Source organism: Tympanuchus pallidicinctus, unplaced genomic scaffold (assembly GCF_026119805.1).
Source record: "Tympanuchus pallidicinctus isolate F22 unplaced genomic scaffold, pur_lepc_1.0 scaffold18, whole genome shotgun sequence".
NCBI classification, from domain to species: Eukaryota; Metazoa; Chordata; class Aves; order Galliformes; family Phasianidae; genus Tympanuchus; species Tympanuchus pallidicinctus.
Window position 1 is genome coordinate 8,674,277 of NW_026294699.1, and position 27,339 is coordinate 8,701,615.

The window sequence follows — 27,339 nt, forward strand, 5'->3', positions numbered from 1 at the left end:
TTCCTGCATGTGAAGTGCAGCCTGGGGTCACCTCAGGGCTGCCTGGTAGGTGGATCCTTTCCTAGGACACACTCCCCAAGAAGGTGACCCACGGCCAAGATTGTGGTGCTGAGGATGGGCTGGGCAGGGCTGGGAGTTCCCACCTGCTGCATGGGGCTGGGAAAGGATTGCTTAACTCATGAAGTTATCAGGAAGAAACCAAAGAGCACATGGCAAGTGTTGCTGAGGCTGACTCACAATCCGTGTGCCCAGGATTGACTTCTACCCACAGGTTGGTGCCAGCTCTGTGCAGAGCCCCCAGGGAGCAGCTGCCATGGAGCAGGCCGCTGTAAACAAGCTAAACTGCAACTAGGAGATCTGATAGCAGACCAGCCCCTATCTCTGCTGGTGGCATAAAGAGAGATAAATTGCCCCAAGGACATTGCCTCAGCTGCAGCCAGGAATTCCTTTTCAGAGGGGAACAATTCACTGGCTCTCACACACACAGCTGTTTTCTTCTGAAGGCTGCAGAAAAAAATCCCTACTATTTTAAGAATTTGCTGCTGATATTCATCGTACTGGCTTGAATTCTGCTCACAAATAACTCTTTTCTACATGACTGCAGTAACTTTCCCCATACCAGCAGGGTCAGATGATGCACCTCCCCAGTGCAGGTCAAGGGACTGATAGCGAGGTGTGCAGCCACACAAGTGCCAAATGCAGAATTCCTCTCACCTCCATCTGCAGCTGTTGTACAAAGCAGTTTTCAACAGAGCAGAGATGTACATGCAGCCAGGATGCAGAAGGCAGCAGCTTTATTTTGGGAACAGCACATAGGCATCAGGTAGATACTGAACCATGAATACACACAGTCCCATTATCAAATGATAGAACCGTATCTCAGAAGTTCTGGGTTTTGAAATTTGAAAATATTCACATAAAAACACCAAGGAGGCCGGGGCTCTAGCTATCCTGCAAAGTTACAACACGTAGCAAAATCTATTTACAGCACTTTCACATTTTTAATGGTGGTTGCATAATAACCTCCAGCGGTTTGAATTTTTAATACATTTTTACAAAAAAAACAAAACCAAAACCCAAAACCTGAATGCAGTGAGAACATCCGAACCATGAAGTGGAGATGGGTGCGCATTGCACTGCACCATCACTGGGGGAGAGAAGAGCTCTGACAGCACGAGGCTGGGAACCGCCTGGCACTTACAGCTGTATAAACCAAAAACACGTGGGGAGAAGGGTTAAAAAAAAGTATTGAATACAGAAGATTTGAGGGTTATAAGGTCTCCCATAAATAATGCACAGGTTGGTAACAGTGTGTTTCAGCACAGTAAGAGCTCTCACTCTGGCATCGGCATGGGGGGTCACCTAGGCGTCAGCGAATGAGGGGCTCAGGTGGGTGGGACGCGCACAGCAGTGGCTGCGCTGTGCACCGAGCAGAGCCTCGCTGTGTAACGCACTGCCGTGTTGTGCCGCAAAGCTGGAGGGCGCTGCGTGGTCTGGAGGCACGTGCACGGACTGCAGGGTGCTGCTAGCCCTTTGTCCAGGGACATCTGGCGGGGAATTGCCTTGATTACAGCAAACAGCCGCTGCTGCAGGATGGGTGTGCATCAGGCCCCTGAGACAGCCTGCTCAAGTCATTGTACATCCCCAAGCCCTGGGAGTGGGTTCCAGAAGGCACGGGGTGCTTCTGGCTGCTCTCTGCTGCTCTCAGGGCAGTACCAGGGCATCAGAGGGCTCCCGTTCATTTTTAAGCTACCAAAGATTTTGTGCTTTCAAAGGAGGCGCCAAAATGCTCAGGGATCCCTGGCTCCTGGTGAGTTCGGATAAGTCTAGTGCTGATGACATCAGATTACTGGGAAAATTTCTGTCAGTCACTGTCAAACTCTTATGCAAAGCTGATGGCCAGGAAGGGCTGTGGGGCTTTTCTTGCTCCCCTGAGCAGCTGGGCAAAACCAGCCTGGATCTTCATTTAGGACTACATATTGTGTCACTGGGGTTCTGCAAGGTCTCATTTCTTCCCATCACCTCAGCACTGCTGCACAGTGTACCCCATCCCTGGTGCTTCCAGCTCGGGCACCTGGTATCAGGGCTCTGCACCTGCAAGGGGAACACTGGGGACACATCCTGCATGAGAGGCTGGGACATTGCACAACCACACAGAATGTGGCTGTGGGGATGAGTGACAGGGCTCCAGTGAGCCCTGGTGCCAGGAGTGTGTGCCATGGGAGCACAGGGCAGCGGGGTTTCACCCAGATGTGTCTGCAATCCTTGATTCTGTGATAAACTAGAAATGAAGGATGCTAGGAAGGATGCCATCAAACCAGCACAGGGTTTCCCTTTGTGCACCAGTGTCTCAGCCTCGTCTCCATCTGCAGCCATCCACACGTGTGCTCAGCATCCAGGCTACCCCGGCCCCTGCGGTTCTGCTCGAAGGTGGCAGGTGGCAGCAGCCTATTTACAACCAAACTCAATGGGAGCAAATTGCACTTCATTGGCAATGAATTCTTGCGCCTCATGTTGTCACCAGGCAAGGGGGGATGTCATCCTGGGGCTGCGCTGGCTGTCTCCAACCTGCACATCCGTGAGCGCCCGCTGTGGGGAGAGAGCAAATAGCAAAGAATCAGGTGAGGTGAGGAGCACACTGCAGAATGTCCCCCCTGCATCGGGCACCAGCTTCAAACTTATTGGGTGTTGGAAAAATGTCCATTTTGCTGCTTGCTGCTGCTGCAAGGAAACCCTTTTCTGACTGCCTTTGAAAAATACAACTCACCTCAAACTTGCTCATAAATTCTGCAAAAATGCCGAAGAAAGCTTCTGAAGTTGTCATTTTGGAGTCTTCCCCAAAGAAAGACAGCACCTTGCTGAACTCCTCCATGGCCCTGTGCTGCAGGTCATCCAGTGAGCGCATGGCGGGCTGCGCGCTCTCCAGGAAGGACTGGGAGGGATGGCGTAAAGGAAAACAACCCAGACTGGGGCCTGGCATGGACATCACCACTTCTAATGGCTACCAGGCAGGGACAGCGGCCACTAAATGGTTTTACTGGAGGGCAGCAAGTGTGCTGGGGACTTGCCTCTTTTACAGAAGGATACGGTCATCACGATGGCAAACCGGTCCTCGGCGGTGGCTGGCATGCTGTGGCAGGCCATCTGGATGTCAGTGACAGTGGTGTGAAGGTCCTTCAGGTCAGCTGTCAGTGTTCTCTGGTTCACTGCAGAAGGAGTGGGCAATGTTCCCCAGCTCTGGCTGCCTCCTGCTGCCAACTCAGGCACTGCACATCTCCTTCTGCCCTGCCTTGTCCGTGGGGTTTAAACAGCAGCAAGGCCACATGCAAAATCCAGCTGGGAAAGCTGCCAGTACAGACCTTCATCTAGGGAAAACTTGCACCTCTGGGGCTGAGTTATCTTATCTTTATTTATCCTCTGCAGCACCAATTCCCAGGGGAATTTGCTTGCCACCCAGGAGGAGATGGAGTGCCATGAGGACCCCCATGGTTGCCTGCAGTCATCCCACGTGCCAGCATGCAGAGGGTGACCCTAAAATCTTTGTGATTTCTTTACGGCAGCTCACTGAGCCTTGTGATCCTCAGCCTGGGCTGTACCTGTGGTTGGACCGTGGACGTACAGCATACATAGCCAGCAGTCATCAGCATGGGTCAGCTGGGACCTCCCTGTTGCTAACCTCATGCTTTTGCATCCTCCTTCTCTCACTCAGCACCATTCCTCCCGGCTTGTGCCAATGGTGAGCAGCTCGTGGCCAATCCAATACCCAACCATTCACCAAACCCTATCCCCTACACCCACAATGAACCATGAGGCTGTGTAGATGCTCCCACATGTTTGTATTCCATTACCTTTGGCAGCAAGCGGCACTGTGGGAAGATCCTTGGCAAAGCCCAGAAGCTCTGGGAAGTGTTGGCTGAGAGATTTGGCAAGGATGTGCAGGAAGGTGGATTTCCCATCAACGGTCTTGGTTGTGTTCAGCTGCAGCAAAGCAAAGCAAGGAAGTAGGCCCTATGCAGAATGGGTCTGGGAAGCACCCAGCAGCTCTGGCTGCACAGAGGCTCCTCCGTGCTGCCCATCTCTCATTGCATTGCTGCTGGCACTGCTGCCTCCTGCATGAGGAAAAGTAAGCTCTGTGTCCTTACCTCTGTGAGGAAGTTGATTTTGAAGCCTGTCGTTTTGCTGGTCTTGGGCTGCCCGTTGTTCAAGTAGTTTCCCATGGCCAGCACAAACTGCAAAGAGAAACCACAGTGACTGAGCAGCACAGGCAGTGCCCATCTCCTTTGGTGCCTGCTTTTGGGTCAGATGGATATTCAATAAATTCAGCTTACTTTAGCACTGTCCAGGAGCACCTTCCCTCCCTGCAGCACTTGGGCCTGGTCTGGATCAGTGCCTTTGCCACTTTCAGCACAATAGGATTTTGTCTCTCAGCAGCATCCCTTGCAGGATCAAAGCTAATTCTGGAGGCTGCTGAGCTCTCCCTGTCTGCAGGGTAAGGAATGTCCCACTGCCCAGTAAATCCTTCTCCTCCTAAAAACCTTTTGCAGATGTTATGTGTGGATCTTTAACAGGATCTTTAAAGAGAAAGCAGCAATCCAGCAGAGCTGTGTCCCTCCCTAAGGATCTGACTCTTCACACTATGGCTCTGGAGCACTGAGGCACTGCAGGGACAGGACCTCAGAACACCTGGAGCCCAGCCTGGGGCTCTGGATCCCTGCTTGCTCTTTGTTACCATGCAACCAGCATCTCCTCCCCAGCACTTAGTGAGGTGCTGGGGGTCACTGGCCAGGAGCCCATGGCAATTCATCTCTCATCTGGAAATGCCTTTTGTCACACTGTATCCTCATTCACCCCACCTGACTTTTTTTTGAAAGCAAAGCTGAGGGAGTTCACCATCATTTGGGGCAGCTCATTGAGCTCATCTGAGCATGGCAAAGCATGCCCAGCCCCGGGGTCACCAAGGGCTGCTCCCCACAGCAGGGCTGCTTCTGACCTCCAGGATCTTTGCCAGCTTCTTGCTGCTTTTCAGCTCCAGAGAGGCCTTGCAAATACATTCATAGCTCGCTTTGATCTCCTCCGTCTTCTCCTGCAGAGTGGTCTTAAAGTGAAGGCTGCGCAGTCGGATCTTGTACTCAGGTACTGACAGCATCTGAGAGCAAAAGGAGGAGGAAATTATTCCTGTCCTTGAACCACAGACCCTCCTAGAAGATTGAAATTTTTCCCTGTACTTAAAAATGTCATCATGCTGTAGGAAAGTGAGTGTTATAGCAATGCCCACAGGTCAACAGAAAGTAAGCCAGAGCTGGGCGAAGTCACTCCTTAGTGTGCAGCAAAAAAATGAGGCACATTTTGGCCAAGGGACATTCAATGCTGCCAGCTCCCAGGCACCACTCACACTGTCCCTGTGGTGGGTGCCCCCAGCCTCCCCCCCAGCATCACAGCCCTGCGTGTTTTCTGCCCTGTTCTCCTTCCCTGCAGCACTCAGTGGGATGACCTGGATGCTGCACAGAGCACCTCCCTCCAGCAGGCACCTGCAGCACGAACTGGTCAGGCTCGCTCAGCTTGCCAGGGTTCTCCTTGTAGCTCTGGAAGCGCTGCACCTCTTCCCCATCCGGGGCGTACAGCAGGAGCTGCTTGATGTGGGAAGGCTCCAGGCGGTCCGTCTCCATCGTCATGAGGATCTGACGCAGTTCCATGTGTGAGAGCTTCAGGTGAGCGATCAGGATGGCTGCAGGGAGGATGCAGTCAGTGGCACGGCAGGCAGGATGTTTGGCATGGCCGAGAAGCGTGGACTTAGCCTTGTGTCCAAGATGGCACAGATCTGTGCTCGGAGCAGGGGGGGGGGGGGGTTTCCACTCCCCAAGGCACTGCAGAGGCTGTAGGGAGTCCTGGGGCATCGCTGTCTCCCACAGCCCCCAGTCAGACTGTTGCACTGCTTTGCATGGACATCTCCAGTGCAGCAGGGCACCGTGCCCTGAGCCCCTGCCCAGCCCCACACCAGGACAGCAGGACTCCACAGGTCCCACCATGCCCCCACCCCACCACAAGCACCTGAGATGTGGTGCTGAGCCCTGCCCACAGCCCTGCAAGCTCTTCCCAGGCCAATGAGTCACATCCCATCTCCATCCTGTCCTTCCCTTCCTCTGCCCGCTGCCCAGGCTGAGCCAAGGTCTGCAGGGCCTTCTGCTGGGTGACAAGGGCAGCTCAGACCAGGGGAGCTGTGCTGGGATGGTGCTCATGGGATGGTGCTCATGTAGCCTCCCTCCTTTTACCTTTCCAGCTCTCTACATCCCCGGTCCCATCTCTGGGCCTGTTTGGGGGTACATTCACCACAGTGTTTACTTACATGTGTTGTAGGCCTTTTTGTGGGACAAAATTTCAACCACGTCTTTCTTTTTAAATGTTTCAGGCATGAAAGTTGGCTCTGGAAGAGAAACTGAGAGATATAATCGTGGGTAAGGACAGGCTCAGCTGTCTCCAGCGGGAAGAAAACTGCTGAAAACAGTGAAACCATGAATGAGATAGGAGGACTGATGCTTGGCACACAGCAATGGCTCCGGGAATCCTTGAATTCTGCGATTCAAAGATCTCCTGAATGGAGGACTCGGAGCTGAAAAAGGTAAAACGAGAGGTGAAACGCACAGAAAATCCTAGAAATATCCCCAGAATGACAGCTCCTGGCAAGGGTCACATAGCATCCCCCTCCCACAATCCATCCCATCGGAACCTGCCCGCGTGAGATTGGCTCTGCCCACGCCTGCTGCCATTACTGTGTGTTATTACATATATAAACAGAAAAGTGTTACTCGTGGTGCCCTCTATGGACAGAGAAATGTGTTCACAGCTGTTTGAGGGCTGAGCTTCGGGAGCAGCGGAGCTGCGATGCGGTGCGTCCACGTGTGCGGGCAACACACGTGTGTGGACAGCAATAAGCAGAGCCCATCACAGATGGGTACAACGTGTGCTGCAGGTTGGAAGCCAGGCCTGCGGTGGCAATGAGGAGCAGCTTTGGCACACAGGGTGGCGTGGTGCTGACTGAGCATGGCAGCTGGGAGCAGAACAATGCAGAGCTCTGCTGCCCAGGTTGGTGGAAATGCAGAGAGAAAACAGATAACGGCAGCAAAGAGAATTAAGGGAGACAGCGAAATGGTCTTCACCTTAATAGTCTGCAGTGCCAGCACTCCAGCACCCTGTGTGTGAATGGTGCTGTCTTCCAGGTGCCGGAGTCAGGCAATGGTTGGTGACCATGGAGCACTGTGCCCCTCTCAGGCTGACCCCAGGACCTACCCAGGGGCTCTATCACTTACTGGTTGGCTTCTGCGTCCCGAAATGAAGCTCCAGGTCGAGGTATTTGACCATGTCGCTCAGCTTGTCATAGTCCGAGTCCTCCCCGAGCTGCAGGAGGAGGAGGAGCAGGTGGGAACCTGGGCACTGTGCCCCCTCCCCACCACCACCTGGAGATCTGTGTTCCCAGGAAATCCCACACTGATGGCACTATTCTTATAAGACATTTATAACACTAGCAATGCCCTGCAGAAATATGGAGAGTCGTTCATCGCCTAAGGAGGTGCTTCTACACTCATCTCACAGGATTTACTCATTTTCTTTAGAGAAGATGGGAGGACACATTTCCATCCATCACTGCCTCCTTGCCCCATAGATCTGTTTAGCTCCTGTCCTGCACTGAAGCCCCACAGAGCATGCTGCTCTCTGCCTGCTGCTGGAGAACAGCTGCTTTACTAAGAACATAGAATTCCAGAGATGCCTGGAATTGTTTGCATCCAAAAGTCACCGGGAAGAAACATTTCATTCTCCATGGTGTAGGGCAGAGGGACGTGCCCATTGGGATGCAGGATGGGAGAGCAATCCTACAGCTCCCGTCCAGCTGTTTGAAGCTGCCATCCAGCTAACATCATGGGTGGAAGCCGAGCTCCATTAGGCTGGAGGCTGAGTTCCCAAGGCCTGTATCTCCCTGCAGGGCCCTGAATCCACCTCTAGAGCTTTTCATTGCCCCAAGTCCGTGGTGCCAAAGGTTTATGGCACTGAGCCTCACTCTTAGCTTCTTCTTTGCCCCCATGGGCTCTCCATGCTCTCCCTGTCAATGCTGTGAACCACATTTGCAGTTCCCCACTGATAAACTTGTGACTCCCTTGCATCTCCCAGGCCATACCTGTCCCCAGATGGTCCCCTCCGAGTTCTCCACCTGCTCCCACCGCAGCCTCTTGACACTCATGTGGTTGGTCTCACTCCGGCGGTGCAGCAGCCCCCGGTGCAGGGGGGGGGCGCAGGGCACAGGTGGGGGAGGCGGGGGGGGAGGCGGAGGCGGAACGGGGTGCAGGTGGCTCACCAGGGGCTTGGGGGCAGAAGAGGTGCTGGCCTTGGGGGGCTCGGCCTTGGCAGGGACAGGTTGGGGGTCATGGAACTGCAGGGGGGGCGGCGGGGGCGGGGGGCTGAGCGGAGGTGGGGGGATGTGGTCCGACAGCGTGGAGTAGGTGAGGGAGCTGCCCTCGTCACTGCTGCTGATGTACTCGCTGCTGCTGACATCGTTGGTGACATAGCTGCCCTGGTCATCGTGGAAGCTCATCTGGGGGGAGGAAGGGAGAGGATGAAGGTTGCTCCCATCAGCCATCGTGGGATGTTCTGAGCCCCCACGGGAAAAGGCTGATGGAGCATTTCCAGCACCACGCTCACCTCCTCGTAGTCATTCTCGGGGGTGAGGAAATCATCCACGATGGTGACACGGTGTCCCAGCTGCTCGCTGAGAGCGTCCAGGAAGCGGTCGGTGTCGCGGCTGCGTGGCGGCCTGGAGAAGGTGAAGAGCTTCTTGCGCCGCGACAGCGGGCTGAGCGGGTAGGGCCGGTGCTGGGGGGACGGGGCCGGGCTGCTGTCCAGGCTGACGTAGGGATTGGACTCGGTGCTGCTCGGGGACCGCAGGCTGCTGTGCAGGCGGTAGTAGCACTGCTGGGCGGCCAGCGGGTCGCTTGGCCATGAGACGGGCACCCCCGATCTGCGGGCACCTGTGGGACAGGGCGCTGCCGGGCGGTTCCTGCTGCCACTGGAGACCCCCCCACGTCTGCCTCTCTCCAGAGCTGAGGGAAATCGGGCGCTACCTGCAGCATGCGCCGGGTCGGGGGCTGGGGATGATGCCTGGTGCAGGGCAGCACTGCCCACCTTGCTGGAGAAGCTGCCCAGCAGGCGGTTCTCCAGTTCTGCATAGACAGCCGACATCTGGGGGAAAAAGGGCAAAGAGCTGCTGGAATCAAGGCCTGGCTTGTGACACACCCAGGGACCTGTGATGTCCCGGGGACAGGACATCCACCATGGACTCAACCACCCCCATCTCTCACTCTGTAGAAGACTGCACCACCCAGACCTGATGCTCCTTCACCTTTTCTGGAGATCCCCCACTCAGCAGCCTCCGGCTCACAGGGCTGTGACAGACCCCCAAGTTATTCAAGCTGATTGCCCAGAGAAAAGCCTGGGGGCAGGGATGCTGCCAGGCATGGACAGCAGTGCTGCACATCCCTCCTGCTCTCCCTTCTATCTGCTTTCCTACGTTTACATGGAAGGGATCTGATGATGCTCCCTGTGAGAGCAGAGATCCCGTGTTCCAGGGCAGTGGTGCCCGCAGGTGGTGCCCGCACCATTTTGGGGTTGGGTGTCTCTGGCAGAGACGTGCCATCGCCAGCCTGCCTCTCTCCGGGGATCAAGCGAACCGGGACCTCCACGGTGTCACTCTGCCCTGCTGGGAAACAGAGACAGACCTTCAGCAGCCCATCCTGTGCATGCCCCCACAGCACTGACCCATGAACATTCGTGTGCTCAGTTATAAAATGAGAATATTTTGCATTTCTCTGGCCACCATGCTGGCAGGTTTGGAAGTTTCCTGTGAATCCTCAGCACCTGAGCAGCGCTGTGATTGTGCTGTGGTTGCAGATGTACCTTGCACAGCTGGACAGTGATATTAAAGAGAAGAGCCATTTATCCAGTGCACGTTTAGGAGTTTGGACAACCACAGGAGGACAGACATTTCAGACAAGGGGCGATATGTGGGGTTTCCTTTGAAAAGAGGAACAGTTTGAGCCAAGAATGGATTTCATCAATAGTCACAAAGTGCCATTTTGACCTGCTTTTCTCACAGTGGTTTCACAGATGCTGTTCTGCCTATGAACTTGGTGCTGTCTGACACAGCTCACAGGAAGCTGCAGCCTATGCCCCAGAGGGGGGAACCAGCAGCACTGAGGAGATGCGCATCACTGAAGGGGAGGAATGATTCTGAATACTGCAAATCCCATGGTCTGCTTGCCCTTGCAATTCACTTCCGAGCAATAGAGGGGACTGGAAACAATGTTCAGGAACAGCCTAAGAGGCTTCTTATTGGAACTGCTTAACTTTCATAAATATGGATTTCCAAAGGCTCCATCTCCTCCCACCAACTGTGCCCAGATCAGGATGTCAGCGTGGCCCAGAACACCTGGGCACAGTCTGCAAGACCCCAGCCCCACAGCACCCACCTGCAGCCCCTCCTTCCTCGGGGCGGTTGGTGCGGAGGCTGCTCCGGCACAATGATGCCCCTCGCACTGAGCTGCGGTAGCGTTCCTCTGCCTCGGGCTCAGCTGCAGCAGGAAACACAGTGGTGAGACATGCACAGACCCACCAGACCCCCCCTTGCCCCACTGTTTGTACCAGGGCTGCCCTCAGCCCTTCGGCAACAGCTGTGCTCACGGCTTTCCCCATCCTCAAGCTGCTGCCAGGAAGCAGACTGAGTTGCAAACGCAGATGCACAGAGTGGAAAATTGGAATTGCTCCTTTTCCCAGCAGGATTGGTGTCCAGCAATAACTACCTGCCCTCGAGGGACACAGGGCAGTGGGAGCAGTGCTGTAACACTGCCTGGGAGAACCATTCTGGTGGTGGAATGGCTCAGAGGCTCAGACTCACAGCAGGACGGGGATACAGGAGCGTCAGTATGACGTGTCCCATGGACTGGTGTTCAGACAGACCAATAGACACAGGCATCAGAGACTGCCACTGAGTTTGGAAGAAGACAGGAGGAAGAATCACCCCAAATTCATGGATCTCTGGCCATGCTCCCACACATGGACACACATCATGAACCAAAACAAGCAGCACTCACAGACTGCCCCTCGCTGCCAGGGTGGGAGCCAGGGAGCAGCTCGCAGAGGGGGACGGGTCCTGGGGGACAGAGTGCCATCCTCCTCTGCCAGGGCTGGGGGCACACATTGGCACTCCTGGCACACAGCTGCCATCTGCACACACATTAATTTCCCCCCAGATCTTCGGAAGTTCGTAAACTCCATTTTTAGGATCTGTGTTCTTGGGAACATACAGCAGTTAGGTACACTGGGGCACGATTCTACACACAACAAAGCAGTGATAACTGAGACTGCAAACTGGGTGAGCAAATACCCTATCAGTGCATAGCAGGGGTATTTGCAGCAGGATTGCTCTGCTGCTCCCCCTGTGAGGGAAAAGGCTGTGCTAAAACCACAGTGTTGTCCCCAAAGCCTCTCTCCTCACAGCACCTCTTTCGTGCCATTTTACTGACACCGAGTCTAAAATAAACATATCAAAACACTAATGCCCTAGAGTAGAAGAATTTGGAAGCAATTAAGAAGCTCAGATTCAAAGATTAAAACGTTTCAGCCCAAATTTGCCCTCCCCTTTCTGCTGTCTGAGTGCAAAGCCCATAATCCCACCGAGGCACAGCTGCGTGCTGCTGCAGCAATAAGGGATGGTGACAGCAGCACATGGCTGCTCCGAGCCAGCTCTATTGGGGTGAGACTTCATCCTGAGTGCTCACTGCAGGTGCTGTGCATGGCTGCGGGCATCTCACAGACCCCATGCTATCATTGCTCATTCACCTGTTATCTGAACACTGACCTTCGAGCACCAATTCCTTTTGGAGCTTCCTAACAGCCTGAGAGCTTCTGGCACCCTTTGCACCCAGACCTCTGCAACCAAACCACTACCACATTTGCTCTCAAAATGCAATTGCCCTTCCAAGACTATACAGAAAAGGAAAAGAAGTAACCTTCAGCCCAACATTCACAGAGCAAACCCTGGTTATTAGCAGGAGCTGGAGCACAGCAGCAGCTGCACTGAGCAGTGCACACTCCCTGGGCACATCCCTGCTGGAGCTGGAGCTTTCCTCTCACCTGCCAAGGACTTGTAACCAAGAAACCTGGCAATCTTTTGCTGGCAGTGCTCCTGCTCTTCGTACGTCAGCAGCTGGTAGATAAACTGCCAAATGACTTGCTTGGCTGGTGTGTCCAGCACCGGGTACACATCCACAATAAGAGTGTCAATGTTCCTGCAAAATGGGAGAGAGAGGGCTGGGCAGTGAGTGCATTCTGAGCTGCACAGCCCCAGCACACAGCTTTGTGCCTCCCGATCTGCCTGCAGCTCTGCTGCTGGGATTGCCTCATCATTGGTGCGAGCTGCCCAGGTCATCTACGAGCAGAGTTGTGGGCAAGGAACAGATCCTGGTGGGAGAGATGTGGGGGACTGGGGATGTGCAAGTGGGACTGACAGGGACAGCAATCTGCAGGGCCTGGCAGCACCTGGCAGCCAGACCATAAAGCCTGCTATGGGAGGCTGTGTGTGTATGGGGCAGCATGGATGGGTTGTGTGGTTGGATAGGTGGGTGGATAGATGGACAGACGGATGAATGGATGGATGGGTAGGTGGATGAGCACCAGGACATAGAGGTGCTCTGGTAAGGCCTGAGGTGTGGGCAGCTGGGATGAGGGCTGTGTCCTATGCTGTGTGGTGTGAAGGTGGTACAGGGTCTGCTCAGGATAATGGGGCTGAGTGCCCGAAGTGGTGAGGACGGTGAAACACCCAGGGAAAGAAGGCTGTCCCAGAGGGACTGGTCTCTAAGAGGTGGGTCTCAGCTGAGCAAGGCTGGGTCACAGATAAGGTCAGGATGTTTTTCTACTGAGAAACTCACGCAGAAAGCAGTGGTTAAAGTTCACTGCAACTATTGCAGCCTTAATGTAGAAGCAATAGCAAGAATTCCATATAGAAAACTTTGTATTTAGGACTTTGTATGTAGGAACAAATCTGTTGTCTTGATATTAATCACTGAACTCCCTCAGGTGTGTGAGGGAGAGCTGAAAGATGACAGTGATTATCTGCTAAGCTGCTCTCTATATGTGGGTATTCTGCCTTTTCTGTGATGCCAGACAAGGCACCACCATCCTGACTCCCTTCTGTGTTCACTGCTGGGCAGTGCTGCTATTTGCAAGCAGCAGAAATGTCATGTAGAGGATTTCACCTGCCCTTACCAGGGCAGGTACAGGTCACAGCTGGGGCAGGCTGATGGATTAGGTGATGGACTGGGGCAGCTACAGGCAAGATGATTTTGTCTAAGGCTGAGCAATTTGTTTTGAGTGTTCAGATTCCATCCAGGTTCTTCCAAGCACAAAACCCCCTGGGCTGGGTCTTATTTCCCACTGCAGGTCCCAGAGGCTGCAACCATGCAGAGGGGAATCCTGCAGGAGCAGAGCAGTCTCAGGGGATTCTAAGCAATGATTTCTGCTTTATCATCTCAGCGTGCTGACTGCTGGTCCCCAGTGGATTCATTCAGCTGGCGCTGGGGGATTCCAGCAGCTCAAGTCAGCACCTGCAGCTCTGGGTGCGACTCTGATCACATCAGGTTGGTGCAGCCCCAGCAATGCTCCTTGGGAGCTTATTGCTGCCAGTGACCTAAATACAGAGGGGTTTGTTGCATTTCATTGCAAAACAGGATTGAGATCCTTATCTGTCTGTATGGAAACAGAGTGCTACATGAAAGCATCAGGTCCTGCCTGGCTCTGAGCAGCGCATCCCCAGAGCAGGTGCTGAGCTGTGGGAAGGAGCAGTGAATATCTCCCAGTGCCCTGAGAGGTGGTACGTCCCTGCTGGAAGGCTGAAGATGAAGGGCAGAGAGCAGGTTGCTATGACACATCCTGAGGCTGGGTTTCAGCTGGGTACAGCTGTGGGATGAGGACTCTGCAGCTGTTCTGCTGCCAAGAAATGCTGAGAAGAGCAAGGAGTTGGGAATGAAGCCCAGTGAGATCAGAGAGGTGGAACAGAACCTACGGCCATTGTGGGGACTGCCAGGCAGCAAGAGAGCCAGTGCTGCAGGGGATGAGGTCACCGTATGGCAGGGGGACCAGAGGTGACCGTGCTGCCCTGTCCGCAGGCAGGACACCCAGTGAGAGATGGGTTCCTGCTCAGCTCTTACTCTGGGAAAAATGCACAGCTGGAGAGAGCAGACAGCTGAGCCTGGCTCTGAGCCTGCGGGCTGAGGGCTGTGCTGCTGCAGGACTGTCCCTGCTGTGGCCATCAGAACTGGCGCTAAGGGAATGGCACCACTAAGAAGTTACCGATGTTGGAAGAAGCTCTCCAGTGCTTTGCAGATGGTACAGCGCTCAGGTGGGGTGAGCAGGTGCTCCAGCTGCTGGTTGAAGGTCCTCCCTTGAATCTTGATGCTAGAGGGGAGGATCTCTGCCACCCACTGCAGGGAGGTGAGCGCAGAGGAGCTGGTCGGGGAGTCGGCAGAGTCAGAGTCTGCAAGGCGCAGGCAGAGAGAAAAGAGAATTGAACAGGCAGAGGGGCTGGCTGAGTTCATAGCCCATCCTCTGGACAGGGCAGGAGGACACTGGGGCAGCTGTGTGCCCCCAGGAGCCTGAAAACCAAGCAGATGGCAGAGCCGTGACCTGCATATGGGGGTCCTGCACTGCCCTCCCTGCACTGAGCTGCCTGAGAGCATGGCACGCAGTCTGCTTGGCCTTGTCAGGGTCTTCTGGGCCAATACCTGTGTTCCCAATCCCTGCCTGAAGCCCAGACTGCTCACATCTGCTGCACCTCTGTTGGGCAGCTGAAATCCCTCTGAGGCGGGAAAGCTTAGAGCACAGGCACCTCAGCTCCACTGAAACACAAGTCATGTTGTTCTGGTGCAGGGGTGGTTACCCCAGGAAAAAAAAAAGACAGATTTTGGCCTCTGGGAAGCAGCGTGATGACAGGAATGGTACTGACACAGGGCAGCTCACTGTGTCACCCTGCCTTGGCTTCTTTCATGGGGCTTTGAGTGCCACTGCTGTGCACTGATGAGCACTGCAGCTCCTGCTGTTGTTTCTAGGACACATGTAAAGCAGTGGATAGCACAGGGCTCGAGGGAGCCCTCACCGCACCAGAAGGACAATCCAGTCACCAGTTCCCAGCCCTATGCATCACTCAACAGCACCACCACAACACACTGCCCCTCTCCCTGCATTGGGAATGCAGCACTGTGAGTTCTGCAGGACCATATTCCTGCACCTCACTGCAATCACTGACACAACGCACAGCCTGCTCCCTCCAGCTCGCTCCCAGCAGCAAGCTGAATTATTCATGTCAGCAGTTCTGCACAGCACAGTCCACACACAGCCGTGATAGCTGCACAGCGACTATGGATGCACGGGGTTGGATTACTCCAGTCAAGTACACAGCACAGACTGCATATGAAGGACACTGGAAAGGGCTGTCAAGGACGATCACACAGTGCAATGAGCTGCTGGGCAGCAGCCAAGCCCAGGATTCAGCCTGGCCACAGAAAGCCAAGGAGCAGCTCTGCAGGTAGTGGGGAGCAGCGTCCAGTACCTTCAGTGCCTTGAGCCCACGGGCATTGGCAGCTCCCGATGCACACAGGGAGTTTAGGAACTCCTGAATCTGGGGTTCCTGACCCTCAGGGCACCCCCACTGCAGCACACTTACCGCTGGAGAAATTGACGATGCCCTCTTCCACCACCAAGGTGGGCATCGCCCCGCTGCCCTGCAGCATCAACACCACCTTGTCATGAGAGCAGTTCCTGCAGGGCACAGACAGCTGGGTCAGGGCCACCCCATTCCTTGCAGACAGACAGCCCCTGCCGTGCCCCGGCTGCAGCTCCCTCGCTCTCCTCTTGCTGGATCTCAGCTGAGATCACCGTGCATCACCGCAGCCACAGTGAGCAACGGGCATGGAGTGTGCATCCACAGTGAGCAATGGGTGTGGGGTGTGCATCTACAGCCCCAGCAGGTGAACTTCACATGTAGGCCAGAGCACTGGGGGACTCTGCCTGTCCTAACTCTGCATGGAGAGGATGTGAAGTGGATGATAAATACATCCCTGGGAAGGGCACCGGTTGACCTGGGGCACTGCCACTGCAATGTGGGCTCAGAGAACAGCCTCTAGGTGGGTATGCTCTGTTCTGGAGCTGCTGCATCAGCCAACAGTTTGCTGGATCAGCTGAAATGTGAGAGCTTGAGCACTGCCAGCAGCAGCATCAGATGTTTAACCTTTAAATATTCATCACTCTCTCTTATCTTGTAGTCCATCCTAACCCTTTGCTCTTGCTTTTCCTTGCAGAAAGCTCAACCTGGTGAAATAAAGGCTGCTGCCACAGCACCAGTGATGCAAAAGGACAAGCAAGGCCGGGCTGAAATATTCCTCTGATACTCAGTTTTCATGAAAGAATATTACAGGAGGTGTCTATGTGGGGTGACATCCCTCACATCCCACAGCAGATAGCTCTGAAGGATGCTCATCTCTGGCTTCTATTCTATGAGGGTTAGTAATGAACACCGCTGCGCCCTCTCCCACAGCAGCACACTCCTTCCAGGAGCCACTTACCTCATGTCCAGGCCGTTAAGAAATAGGATTCGGTCTCCAGGTTTGAGTGCAGCCTTCTCAGCAGGACTCCCTGCAGGCAGAGGGAAGGAGTGGGGCTGCAGCTGCTGCCCCTGGGCTGGGGTCTGCCCCATCCCTTCCATGCCTTCTGTGCCCCAGAGCAGGGACCCTGCAGCCTTGTAAAGCTCCTTGGCTATTTTCTAGCAAGCAACATATACTTAGCACTTCTGTTTCACGCCATAGATAGCTAGGTTGGTCTGAGCCTGGTGGCCAGCAGGATTCTTACCTGGCAGAACGGACTCGATCCACACTGGTGCATGTCCACGCAGCGTGAAGCCAAAGCTTTTGTTGCCTTTATAAACTCGCACTGTCCTGCAGGCAGAAAAAAACAAATGTGACATCAGAACACAACAAACGTTGGGCTTTTGTTTCCTTCCCCAGCCCCACTGGAGCCCCTCTGTCTGGGTACCTCCTGCGCTGCTCACTGAGTCCCTTTGATGCCTTCCAAAGGGACACCCCTTGCTGACCCCTGGGATGAGGACAGCGTGCTGCCACTGTGGCTACTGAGCACAGGGTCTCTGCTGGAGCCTTTAGATCCAGTTACGGCTTTTGCAAGCTAAAGCTGAATGTACATTAACATGAAGGTTGCAGCACAGGGGAGGTGGGGATGCTGGAGATGGGAGCTGAAGGAACAGAGCCTGTGAGCATTGATTGATACTCTATTAATTACTGCACTCATAAAAAGCCCAGGGCACCAAATCAAATGTGTTTTTAAAGTGAAGCACAGGCTATAATACATTACATAGAATAAGAGAGACTGGAGGACAAAGAGCCCAAAGACTGATGAGAAAAAAGTGAAATCCAGTGAGGAAATGTTGGAAAGAGCATCAGGAAGAGATGAGAGCTTCCTGGGGAAAGTGACAGCAACGAGACCATTCACAACCAGGAAACCACTATAGAGACCAGTTTTACACTGGCAGGGAGAAAAATGTGTTGGAACTGAATTTTGGAAAAGTCATAGCAACAAATTTTCCTCACAGGGAGGTGTGCTGTGGCCAAACACCCTGAGAGTAACAGATGGAGGCAGGGGAATGATTCGGAGCAACCACAATGGCACAGGGCCTCCCCAGGAGCAGTCCCTGCCCCCCAACAGACCCCATCCCGCTCTGCTTGTCTGTGAGATGGGGCTGGGAGCACAGCGGCAGTCAGCGCCAGCACAGCAGGGCAGCTCCATGCTATGAGCTGCAAGGGGTCTGGCCATCTGGGCAGCGGGAAGTGGGTTAATCCCCTGCGCAGCCATGTCCTGCCTTCCTCCTGCTGCTGCTGCCTGGCACCCAGACACCGCTGGGGCAGGGCAGGGAGACATGCACAGCCTGCTGTGCGCTTGGCAGTGCGGGCCATCGGAGCGGCCAAGCATCCCGCACCCCAGCTGACATGCCCAGGCATCCTGCAACCCACCCAGCATGCCACCATCCCTTCAAGCCTCTGAGTGCCAGCTTACCTCCACACACACCTTTGCAACAACAAGGGGACAGAAAAGGTGACCTAGATCTGGGACACGGAGTGCAAACTTGCCCACCCTTCAAGCAAGAAGGGTCTGTGCTCAGCCTCATCCCAGGAGGATTTCACCCATCCTGTGCACAGAAGACATCCCCATTCCCAGCATCTCCCCCATGCTGCCATCCACACCAAACACACCCAGGCAGCAGCCAGGAGCCGTACTACCTGCGCGCAGCCCCTGAGGCCACATTGCTGGTGATGAGCGAGGTGGTTTTCCGCAGGCTCTTGCTGAGCTCCTCGTGGCTGCGGGGCACAGAGCTGGCGCGGGTGGACACGAGCAGCCTCTCCTGGTGGTCCTCGCTCCGGCTGCGCCGCAGGCGGTTGCTGTGCTGTTCACTCTTGGAGCGGCACAGCTTGCTGATCAGGCTCTGTGACACCACCTCATCGAAGCGCTGCCGGTGTTTTTTGGGGATGAAAATCCTGGAAAAGGGGCAAGGAGAGCAGAGAGTGAGGATGGGACTGAGGGGGTGATGGCACAGAGCTCTGCATCCAGCAGTGCGCGGAAAAGGAGAACTCCAGTCCCTTGTGTGCCCTCAGCCTCAGCACTGCCTGTGAGCACCAGGAACACGGGATGCCAAGGATACAAGGGGACACCATGAATGCTGGCTGCATCTCCTGCCCTGTCCCATGCACAGCTCCTTGGGGTGAGAAGGTTGGAGCTCTCTGCAGCACAGCATTATGCAGAGACCAATCGCAACAGCTCCATTCCTCCTTGATGCCCCATCCCAGACTCTATTAGCTGCTAGTCCTGCTGGGCCAATGGCAAGGTGCAGCTCAAGCCTTGGATCAGTTGTTTTCCACCCGATTATGGCCCAGCAGCCAGCTCTACAGAGAAGACCTCTCTCTGCCTTCATCCCTGTTACAGGTGCTCCAAGGACCCTGGCAGACTCTCACACTGCAGGACCCCAGTGAGGTGCTTATTGTCCCCGCACGGCCCTCCCTGCCCACGTCCCCCCTGCCCATCCCTGCAGCTCTTGTCTGGGGTGTCACACACCTCTCGCACTGCAACACATGGAGATGCCTTTCCTTCCTCTCTTTTTTCCTTTTCCCATCACAGCTGTGAAACACTGACACCCCATTCATCTCCTCCCACCTTTTCCATTTGCACATTTAGGGGCTTCTGGAGGAGATGTTATCTCACAATGTTTCTATAGCAACTCTAACTGTTGCACCCAAACTGCATCTCACTGCTGCAGCTGTGCCCACTCCATATGCAGCACCGCTGGCACCTCTCTTTACTGCACACACCTCATCTCATGGACATGCTCTCTACATTAGCAGGGAGCAGGGATGTGGTGTCACCACCCTGCACCTCAGGACTGCATGTTATGGAGTGGCATTGATTCACAGCAGGATGCAGACAGCATCTGAAAAGATCTGAGCTAGGGGTACTGGGGGGTCCTCAACCCTGGGGCATCTTCTCTAAAAGAATCGGAAAGCAAGGATGGAGCTGGAGGAGAAGCACAGATCCCAAACCTCTGAGACTAGGACACAGCTGTTTGCACCCAGGGAAAGGCTGAGCCCAATGGAGCAGCCCATGCCCTCCTGCTGGGCCGGAGCAAGCAGAGCTCACCTGGTCCCAAGGCCGACAGATGTTCACACATAGTGCCAGGTGATAATTTAAAATTAGTGAACACACCAGCACGATTCACAGCCAATCTGTGATGAGGCAACAATGAGAAATGCAGTGAGAAATGAGTGCAATGCTGCTAATAAGCAGCTTCCCAGCAGCAGGCAGGCAGCAGGGGCTGGGGCCAGGCTGAGCCCCACTTCCCTCCCAAGGGCAGAGATGCTCTGCTCTCATTTCAGCTGGATGAATGAGATCGGTCCCACAGCTTCCCACAGGGCTGCCCCACTTTGCTGGGGTGGTTCCTTTGCCTGTGGGCTGGCAGAAAGGAGAACAGAGCAGCAACACAGCACGAGCTCAAAGCAGGCCCAGAGACTCCTTTTTTTATGGACTGACTCAGTGCTAGCAGTGAAACTTGGTGCTACCAGGGAGAGGAGCTTAATGATAGTGATAATAATCCTAATAAGTGCACAAAAGATTTTCTTCTTCCAAAACCCTTTGCAGAGCATCCTTAGGATGGGCACAGCACTTCTCAGAGACCTGCAGGGAGGTATTTTAGAGCTTCAATGGCATGCAATGTGGTGAGCACTCAGATCTGTCCTTAACAAGTGACCCACCATCCAGGCAGCACATGGGTGGCGTTGGCTGATGTGACACCAGCACTGATCTGCCTTCCTCCCTCTCTTCCTCCTGTGCTCTGTCAGCACTGCCCACATTCCCTGTTGGAGTGCAGTGGCTGAGGTTACCCCAGCCCTGGGCATGGTGACTGCCAGCACCCAGCCCTGCAGAGCACTGCCAGCCCTTCTCTGTCATACCAGGACACCTTCATCAGAACTAAGTCTGAATCAATACAAATTGAGGGCATTTTCCAGGCCAGGAGATGTCCCCAAGGGCCATGTGCTCCCACAAGGCCAGGAAACGCGGCCGGCAGAGCCTGCCCCGCCTGTCCCCAGCTGCTCTGATGCTCACTTGGGTACAGCGTGCTTGGCACAGCTCAGCCTTTGTCCGTCTCATTCTTTAAAACCCACAGAGAGCTCATTTGCAGCTTATTTCCTAATGGATATTCCCACTGCACCTGTGAGGGACTCCCTCCTGCCCCGCAGCCCAGCACCCACCCCACAACCCAGGCGGTGCCTCCCAGGAGCTGTGGTGGGTGCTGAGCCCTGTGCCACGCTCCGCAGTACGCACAGCTCAGCGCCCTCACCACAGGCACCGTCCGGTTACAACACCCAGCCACAAGCTCGCAGAGTACAACCCCACAGCACCCCAACCCATCTGTGCATTGCGTGCACAGAGCCAAAGCAGACTCTGATGTGCAATTCCCAGCCCCTGGCCCCAGCGTTCCTTTAAGCTTCGCCCCACGTTCCCTGGCTCCTCGCGCCCCTGGCAGCGGGGTCCCCTCGCACGGCCGTGCATCGTGGAGACACCGCAGGAGCACAAGCCCCACACCGTGCACCAATCCTCAGGCACAGCACGGAGTGCAGACGTACCGAAAATGCCGAGAGAAGCTCCGGTCCTTCCCCATTTGTCCAAGGTGCAGCGGGAACAAAAGGAGACGCTTCAGCTCCGCATGCAGCTGAGGCTCAGCCCCGGCTCACGCCCACGACGCCGGCTCCAGCCCCGCACGGTGCCAGCGGGCACTGCCCTGGCACCCGCCGTGCACGCAGAGAGCGGACAGATGGGCACAGCCCTGTGCCTGCTTCTCGCCCCGCGCTGTGCCCAACGCTGGTTTCACTCTGCCTTCTCCCCAGTGCCAGCGCTGCCCCAAAACTCGGCTCTGAAGCCTTTTTGCTTTCCCTAACCCTGCAGTATGTGTGATTTCTAGCTGGATCTCTCTGGGAAGGACGCTGCACAGAAAGGAGGGCACGGCTTCGCGCCGAACTCCGGAGGGATGCCTCGCTGGTGCTAATTAGTTGACTTCTAAGTGCTTCTGTTTAAATTACATGCTGCCGTAATGGGTGAGAAACCTTAAAGGCAAGCAGTGATTGCGCGGGTTCAGAGCTGCTTGCACACTGCACCCACTGGACCCATCCCTGCAGCCATGGGCCTAGCAGCAGCACCAGGACCCGAACCTCAGCTCTCCGGCACATGTAGAGCACTGTGGAGCACTGCTTCTCCCTGGGGTGCCACAGCCACTCTTGGAAGCAAGGATAGAAGATAAAATCCTCTGTTTTAAATGCCACCGTCTTGAAACACAGTGTTTGATACAGAGGATGTGAGGCTTTTGGAGCTAAAGAAGCGAGAGAATCTCCAGGCAGCAAAGGAGAAAAAAATGAAAAATGTATGGCTTTGCCTCAAAACAGCTATCAAAGAGCAGATCTTGACTGCATCCCTAGTGCAGAAAGCACATCCCAGGGAGGATGAAAACACTGAGCAACACTGGGATTATGTCGAAACTGTGCCACACCAATGGCTCGCAGGCCAGAAAACACCTCTGCCCCGAGAGCAAGCTGCAGTGCCCCATGTCACATGGTTCTGAGACAGAAAACTTCACCCATCCAACAGGAGTTATGGCATCGCACAGATCTCAGAGCTCACCTACTTCTCCCCCCCGTCCCCCGCATCTCTTCCCCAATATCTCCATAGTGCTCAGTGCTGTGACACCAGGACAGCCGGGTCACCCTGCACCCTGCAGCACACACGCAGCTGGGGGATGGCCGTGGCTGCCCCCGAGCACAGAGCGGTGCATTCCCACCATGGATTTTCTGTGCACACAGGGCTGTCTCCCCGTCCCCGCAGCCGATGGTCGATAATCGCTCATCGGGCCGCAGATGTGCCACAGATGTGCCTGCAGAGTCATTAGAGGGAATGGGGCCCTTCCTCACCACAGAGCCACACAGCCCCTCCCAGCCGGGTCCCACCCCGGGGAACTGCTGATGACTGCTGTGTACTTCGGTGTAGGAACAGCAGAAACCATTTTCTGTGATCTGTTTGAGATCCCGAGCGCACCTCAGGTCACAGAGCTGCTTTACAAAACTGAAGTTGCACATCCGTGGTGGTGTGAATGCAGGCAATGCATTACAGCAGCAGCTTGATTTGTCAAACCAAATTAGTTCCTTAACAGGAGATTTTGCACCACCACCTTTTGGCCCATTTGAACTTGACTGCAACCAACAGAACTTCCCTCCCAACTGGTGCCCCACTGGTGGCACATTTTCTCCCTAACTCTTGTTTGTGCCATAGGACACGTGTCCAGCTATCAGAATAGGGATTTTTTTAAATGGAAGCAGATGAGAGCCACCTCCTCTCCTTCAGTCACCTCCTGCTGCCCACTTTGTGGCAGTTCTACCCTGCAGAGCAGCACAGCACTGCTGCACCATGCACCAGTAGTGCCCCAGCCCCAACCAGAGCACGAGCTGTCAGTGAGGGCATGCAGTCTTGGGGAAGGGGGCAGGCATGGCAGCAGCACGGTGCATCCTGTGTAAAACCCTGGTGGATAAAATGAAATTTCTCATCCAGAGGTGGCCACAGATGGCCTCAGCATTTTAATATGGGGAGAAGCCGAGTGATGTTATTGCTGTGAAAAACAAGCTGGGACAAATAGATTGTCTTGGGAGTGTTATTAAAATGAGCTCAGTGGAATTTCTCTGAGATGAGAGAATCCCCAGCAGGCAGCAGTGTTGTCTGCATTGGGGATCAAAAGGGCTGCAGGCAGAATTGCAGCACCGAGAGTGACACTGGGGCTGCCTGGTGCCCCTCAGCAGGGGCTGGGAAGGAACAAACTGCATTCACTGTGCTCTCCTTGCAACAAAGCACAGCAGAAGGACTTACAGGAGCCCCATGGCAGCAGCAGCCTGAAAACCCGATGGGTTCTTGCACCTGGGGTGTGCACCAGCATATGGGTACGTCCTGCTAATTGCATCCAGGTTAATGGGACGGTGCCTGTGCGCAGAGCATCGGAGCTGGAGTGGCATGCACAACTTTTAGAACACTGAAGGTCAATGGGGGGAATGGAGATCTGTGCTCAGAGCTCCACAGTTCTGTTGTCCATCTGTTTGAAACATGTTTCAAACCTCAGTGCCACTGCTGTGAGCTGAAACAGCACTGACATGGATACTGGGACACTGCTGGTGTGGGAGGAAAGGCACAGGGCACAGCAGACAGCAAGGGGAACACGGTGCTCAGTGAGCTCCTAACCTCTGAAATGCAGCAAGGATCCTGTCTGCATCACTTGTCTTTGTGTCAACAACCCTGGCACTGCAAGGTGCCCAGAGCAGAGTCAGAGCAATTCCCTGCCTGAACCACAGCTCTGCCTGGGCTGGAGACATCCCAGGAAGAAGAGCTGAACCCCAGGACCCACAGCTGCCCCTACATCCCACGTGGGGCAGATATGAGGAGAAGAAGAATGAACCCCTGGGTCACAGCTGGGCTCTGGTGCCCGCAGGTGACAGAGGGGCACAAAGTGAGAAGAGATCTCCCTCTCCCCCACCCCACAGAGCCTCTGGCATTGGCAGCTCTGATGCACTACGGCTGCTAAGAGTTGATTAACTTTTCACATATCTCCTTTTTGCAGTGCTAGATCCTGGAATTAAGCAGCTTTCCAACCGTTCCCCTCCCAGCCCCCTAGGATCCCAGGAAGGGTCCGTTGTTACTCACCCGAGGCAGCTCATCTTCCCCCCGCGCCGCTGGTGTTCATCATTCCTGAGCAGAACTACAATTGTGCACTTTTACTACAGCCACCAACCATATGGGCAGGGGATCTGCGCACAGGGAGGACCCGGCGCAGCACGTGCATTATCCCTGCTATCCACAACCCAACGGATGAAGAAAATGTCAGCAAATTAAAATCTGCGGGAGCTTAATTCTGGGCAAATGGGATGAAATCCATTTGAGCTGAAGAAGGAAAAAAAAAAAGCAACTCGAAAAAGCACAGCCTGAGGACAGCAGTAGGAGGAGCGATGCTTGCAGCCCCAGGTCCCAGCGTTGTGCTGAGCCTGGGGGTCTTGGGTTACACTGCACAGCAGCACAGAGCTGGGCAGGGGGATGCGTGGGGAAGGAGCAGAGTGGCAGCCAGGTCCCAGAATAAACACGGCGCTGCAGGAGAGATCCAATCAGACCAGCACTAGGGATGTGCTTGCTGCTTAGCTCTGCACGGCCACACAGTCATCCCCCGTGGGTCACTGTCACTGTTGCCACCCTGCACACTGATGCAGGGCTCAGCCAGTCTGCTGGAACACAGAGCTGATGGCATGGGGAGCACTGGGAACCCCCAGCATCCCTCACATCACCCCCCAACATCCTCCTTTCCTGCCCATGAGCACTGCCCTCACCTGCCCCATGCTATGGAAAGGGTTGGTCTCACTGTTTCCCCACCTGCTTTGTAGGGCTGTGGGCACTGGGAAGGTTGCACAGCCATGGGGGTCTGGGGCACCTCTGCCATGGGGCTGAGCCCTGAGCCCTGTGGAAACAACCCAAATACGTTCTCAGCATCCTACACATCCAGAACACACAGGAGCTTCTCAGCACCTTTGAGTGAGTTATTAAAAGCACTAAAAGCTCTTGCTCAGCAGCAAACCTGCTTGATGCTGGACTCCAGGGTAAGCAGCTCATGTTGTGCACAAAAGCAAACACAGAGCTGCATGCAGCTCCCACCAATACATCCTCAGCTGGGAAACATTGTTTCCAAAGCAACTTTTTTTCCCTTCAATTCATTTCATCAAGATTAGACGGTAAATCTTTCCCCTAAGCTAAATATTTCATTTTCATTAAACTGAGATGAGCTGCCCGATTCACCACGCATCCTGCCCCAGCCCCACTGCCAACCTCACACATGGCACAGGGGGAAAAGCACCTCGGGATGGGGACAGCAGACCACTGCTGGGACGGGGATGCCCCAGGGAAAGCGTGCCCATGGCAGAGGGGCTTGGGTCTGGAGGGCAATGGAAAAACTTCCTGCAGTCCCCTCTGTGGGGAAAACAAAAAGCCGTAAAATTCTCCAGGTGGTGGTTCCTGGTGCCCCTCTGAGGGTACCTCAGTGGGGTCTGATCTGGAGGTGCCAGGGGTTCCTGGTTTCAGAGGCACTCACTCTCCCACTTCAGGACCTCAAGAGCAAGGCAGATACCCTGGCACAGGGATGTTGTTATGGTAACGGTAATATCTCGCAATTCCACTGATTAAAGCAGGAATTGGAAAGCCAGGCCCAGAGCGGGGCCAGATGGAGACCTGATTCCCTAATGGCCACTGTCTCAGCCTGGCTGTAATCCCTGCCACGTGCCCGCGTGCTGTCCCTGGCCCTGTCCCCATCCTTGGACACAACGAGTTCAGCACAGCAGTGCAGTTGCATGCTCAGGTCCCCATAACACAGACACTCTGCCAAGGCAGAAGAGGTGCTGGGGACTGTAGGGACCCCCAGCAGAGCAGTACCATGGCAGCCCAGGATGTGGGAGCTGGCCCCCAGCCCTGCGCAGAGCCTCCTGCCCCCACAGCCCTGCCAGGCAGGCTGATAGCATGGGTGACGTCAGCCAGGCAGTACCTGATGCTGTCGATGAGGTGCTGGTGGGACTCCTGGGTGAGCAGCATGCACAGGGCACAGGCCAAGCACTCCACCCTCCGCTCGGCTGCATACTGCTTCAGTGCGGCGAACACCTGCTCCTTGAGCTCGGGATGGTCCCCCAGGATGGCATCCACCTGCAGCACAGAACGAAGGGGCACTGAGAGGGGACAAGTGTGACTACATGGCACAGATCAGATCTGACTAGGGTCAGCATCCGGGCAATCAATGGGAAGGGAAGCAGTGTGGCAAGGAAAGTGAAACTTTTGTCATTTGGCATCTCATGCCTATCCCCAATCCCATTGCACCGCATGCCATAAGCACTGCACAAGGGACACTAACATGATAAGCCCACAGGGCCACCAGGGCCACCAGGGAGGTGGCCACAGGAACCATCCCCCTGCCATGGATTCTGGGTGCCACCACGTGCTGTACATTTCAAGGTTACTGAATCTGGGACAGAACAGCAGCTGCTCCCTATGGATGGCTCTACAAACTTTTCTGTCTCAAGGTCCAGCGCAGTGAGGACGAGGAATGTGGTGTTTCAATGAGTTTAGTGCTGGGCCAGTTCTGTTATGTTTTCTCCCAGGCTGAGGTGCTGTGCCCAGTGTGCAGGGGACAGAGGGCAACAATGACCTCAACTGAGACCCCGAGCAACTTTTGGTGATTGCCACACACAATGTTCAGCAGGGGCAGCCCAGCTTCGGCCCTACAAACACCACCTGGGCACTGTTAGAACAGAAGCAGTCAGCAGGCAGTGGATCTGCACACAGGGCAGTGCCTGCAAACCCACAGCTCCGTGCCTGTGAGGCTGTAATTGGAATGCTGACCAAGGGGGTCTGGCCCACGGATCTCTGTAGGAATGCTTTGTTCCTGTATTAGCTTGGGATCAAAAAACACACAAGCCTGGTTATTTTCATAACAGCATTTTAAAAGGCTGCTTTGAAATGGAAATTAGAAAGATTAAAAAAAACAACTGCGATCAAATTCATAATTAGCGCAGGGTGATGTTTGGTAAATTACCCACTAGGCAGCATTCAGGAGCACAATGAAGATGTCACTGCAGCACT

At 54.8% G+C, this 27,339-nt stretch overlaps 1 protein-coding gene across 2 annotated transcripts; it reads right to left on the reverse strand.

The window, feature by feature from the left end:
- Positions 1-839: 839 nt before the first annotated feature.
- GRID2IP (Grid2 interacting protein) lies at positions 840-21,367 on the reverse strand. 2 transcript variants are annotated; one of them, XM_052680476.1, is made up of 21 exons: positions 21,270-21,367; positions 18,378-18,632; positions 16,939-17,024; positions 16,656-16,725; positions 15,758-15,852; positions 14,389-14,572; positions 12,152-12,329; positions 11,900-11,915; positions 10,512-10,613; positions 9,642-9,739; positions 8,689-9,225; positions 8,168-8,581; positions 7,305-7,392; positions 6,344-6,421; positions 5,529-5,725; positions 4,991-5,146; positions 4,143-4,229; positions 3,849-3,978; positions 3,088-3,206; positions 2,768-2,932; positions 840-2,589 (listed from the first exon to the last, which is right to left on the reverse strand). In XM_052680476.1, exons 1-21 carry the CDS (start codon positions 21,302-21,304, stop codon positions 2,518-2,520), a joined length of 3,162 nt encoding a protein of 1,053 aa, XP_052536436.1. In that variant the 5' UTR covers positions 21,305-21,367; the 3' UTR covers positions 840-2,517. The 2 variants fall into 2 exon arrangements, with proteins under 2 accessions (XP_052536436.1, XP_052536435.1); XM_052680475.1 differs by lacking the exon at positions 11,900-11,915 and having other exon boundaries at positions 12,175-12,329.
- Between the last annotated feature and the right edge of the window lie 5,972 nt (positions 21,368-27,339).

Bases quoted from the DNA above. Each gene is read 5' to 3' on its own strand.
- GRID2IP (XM_052680476.1), bottom strand. From the start codon at position 21,304: ATGGGGAAGGACCGGAGCTTCTCTCGGCATTTTCG. The intron at 3,979-4,142 runs GTAAGGACACAG...GCTTTGCTGCAG, and splicing joins AAATCAACTTCCTCACAGAG to CTGAACACAACCAAGACCGT. The intron at 3,207-3,848 runs GTAATGGAATAC...CTCCTTCTGCAG, and splicing joins AGTGCCGCTTGCTGCCAAAG to TGAACCAGAGAACACTGACA.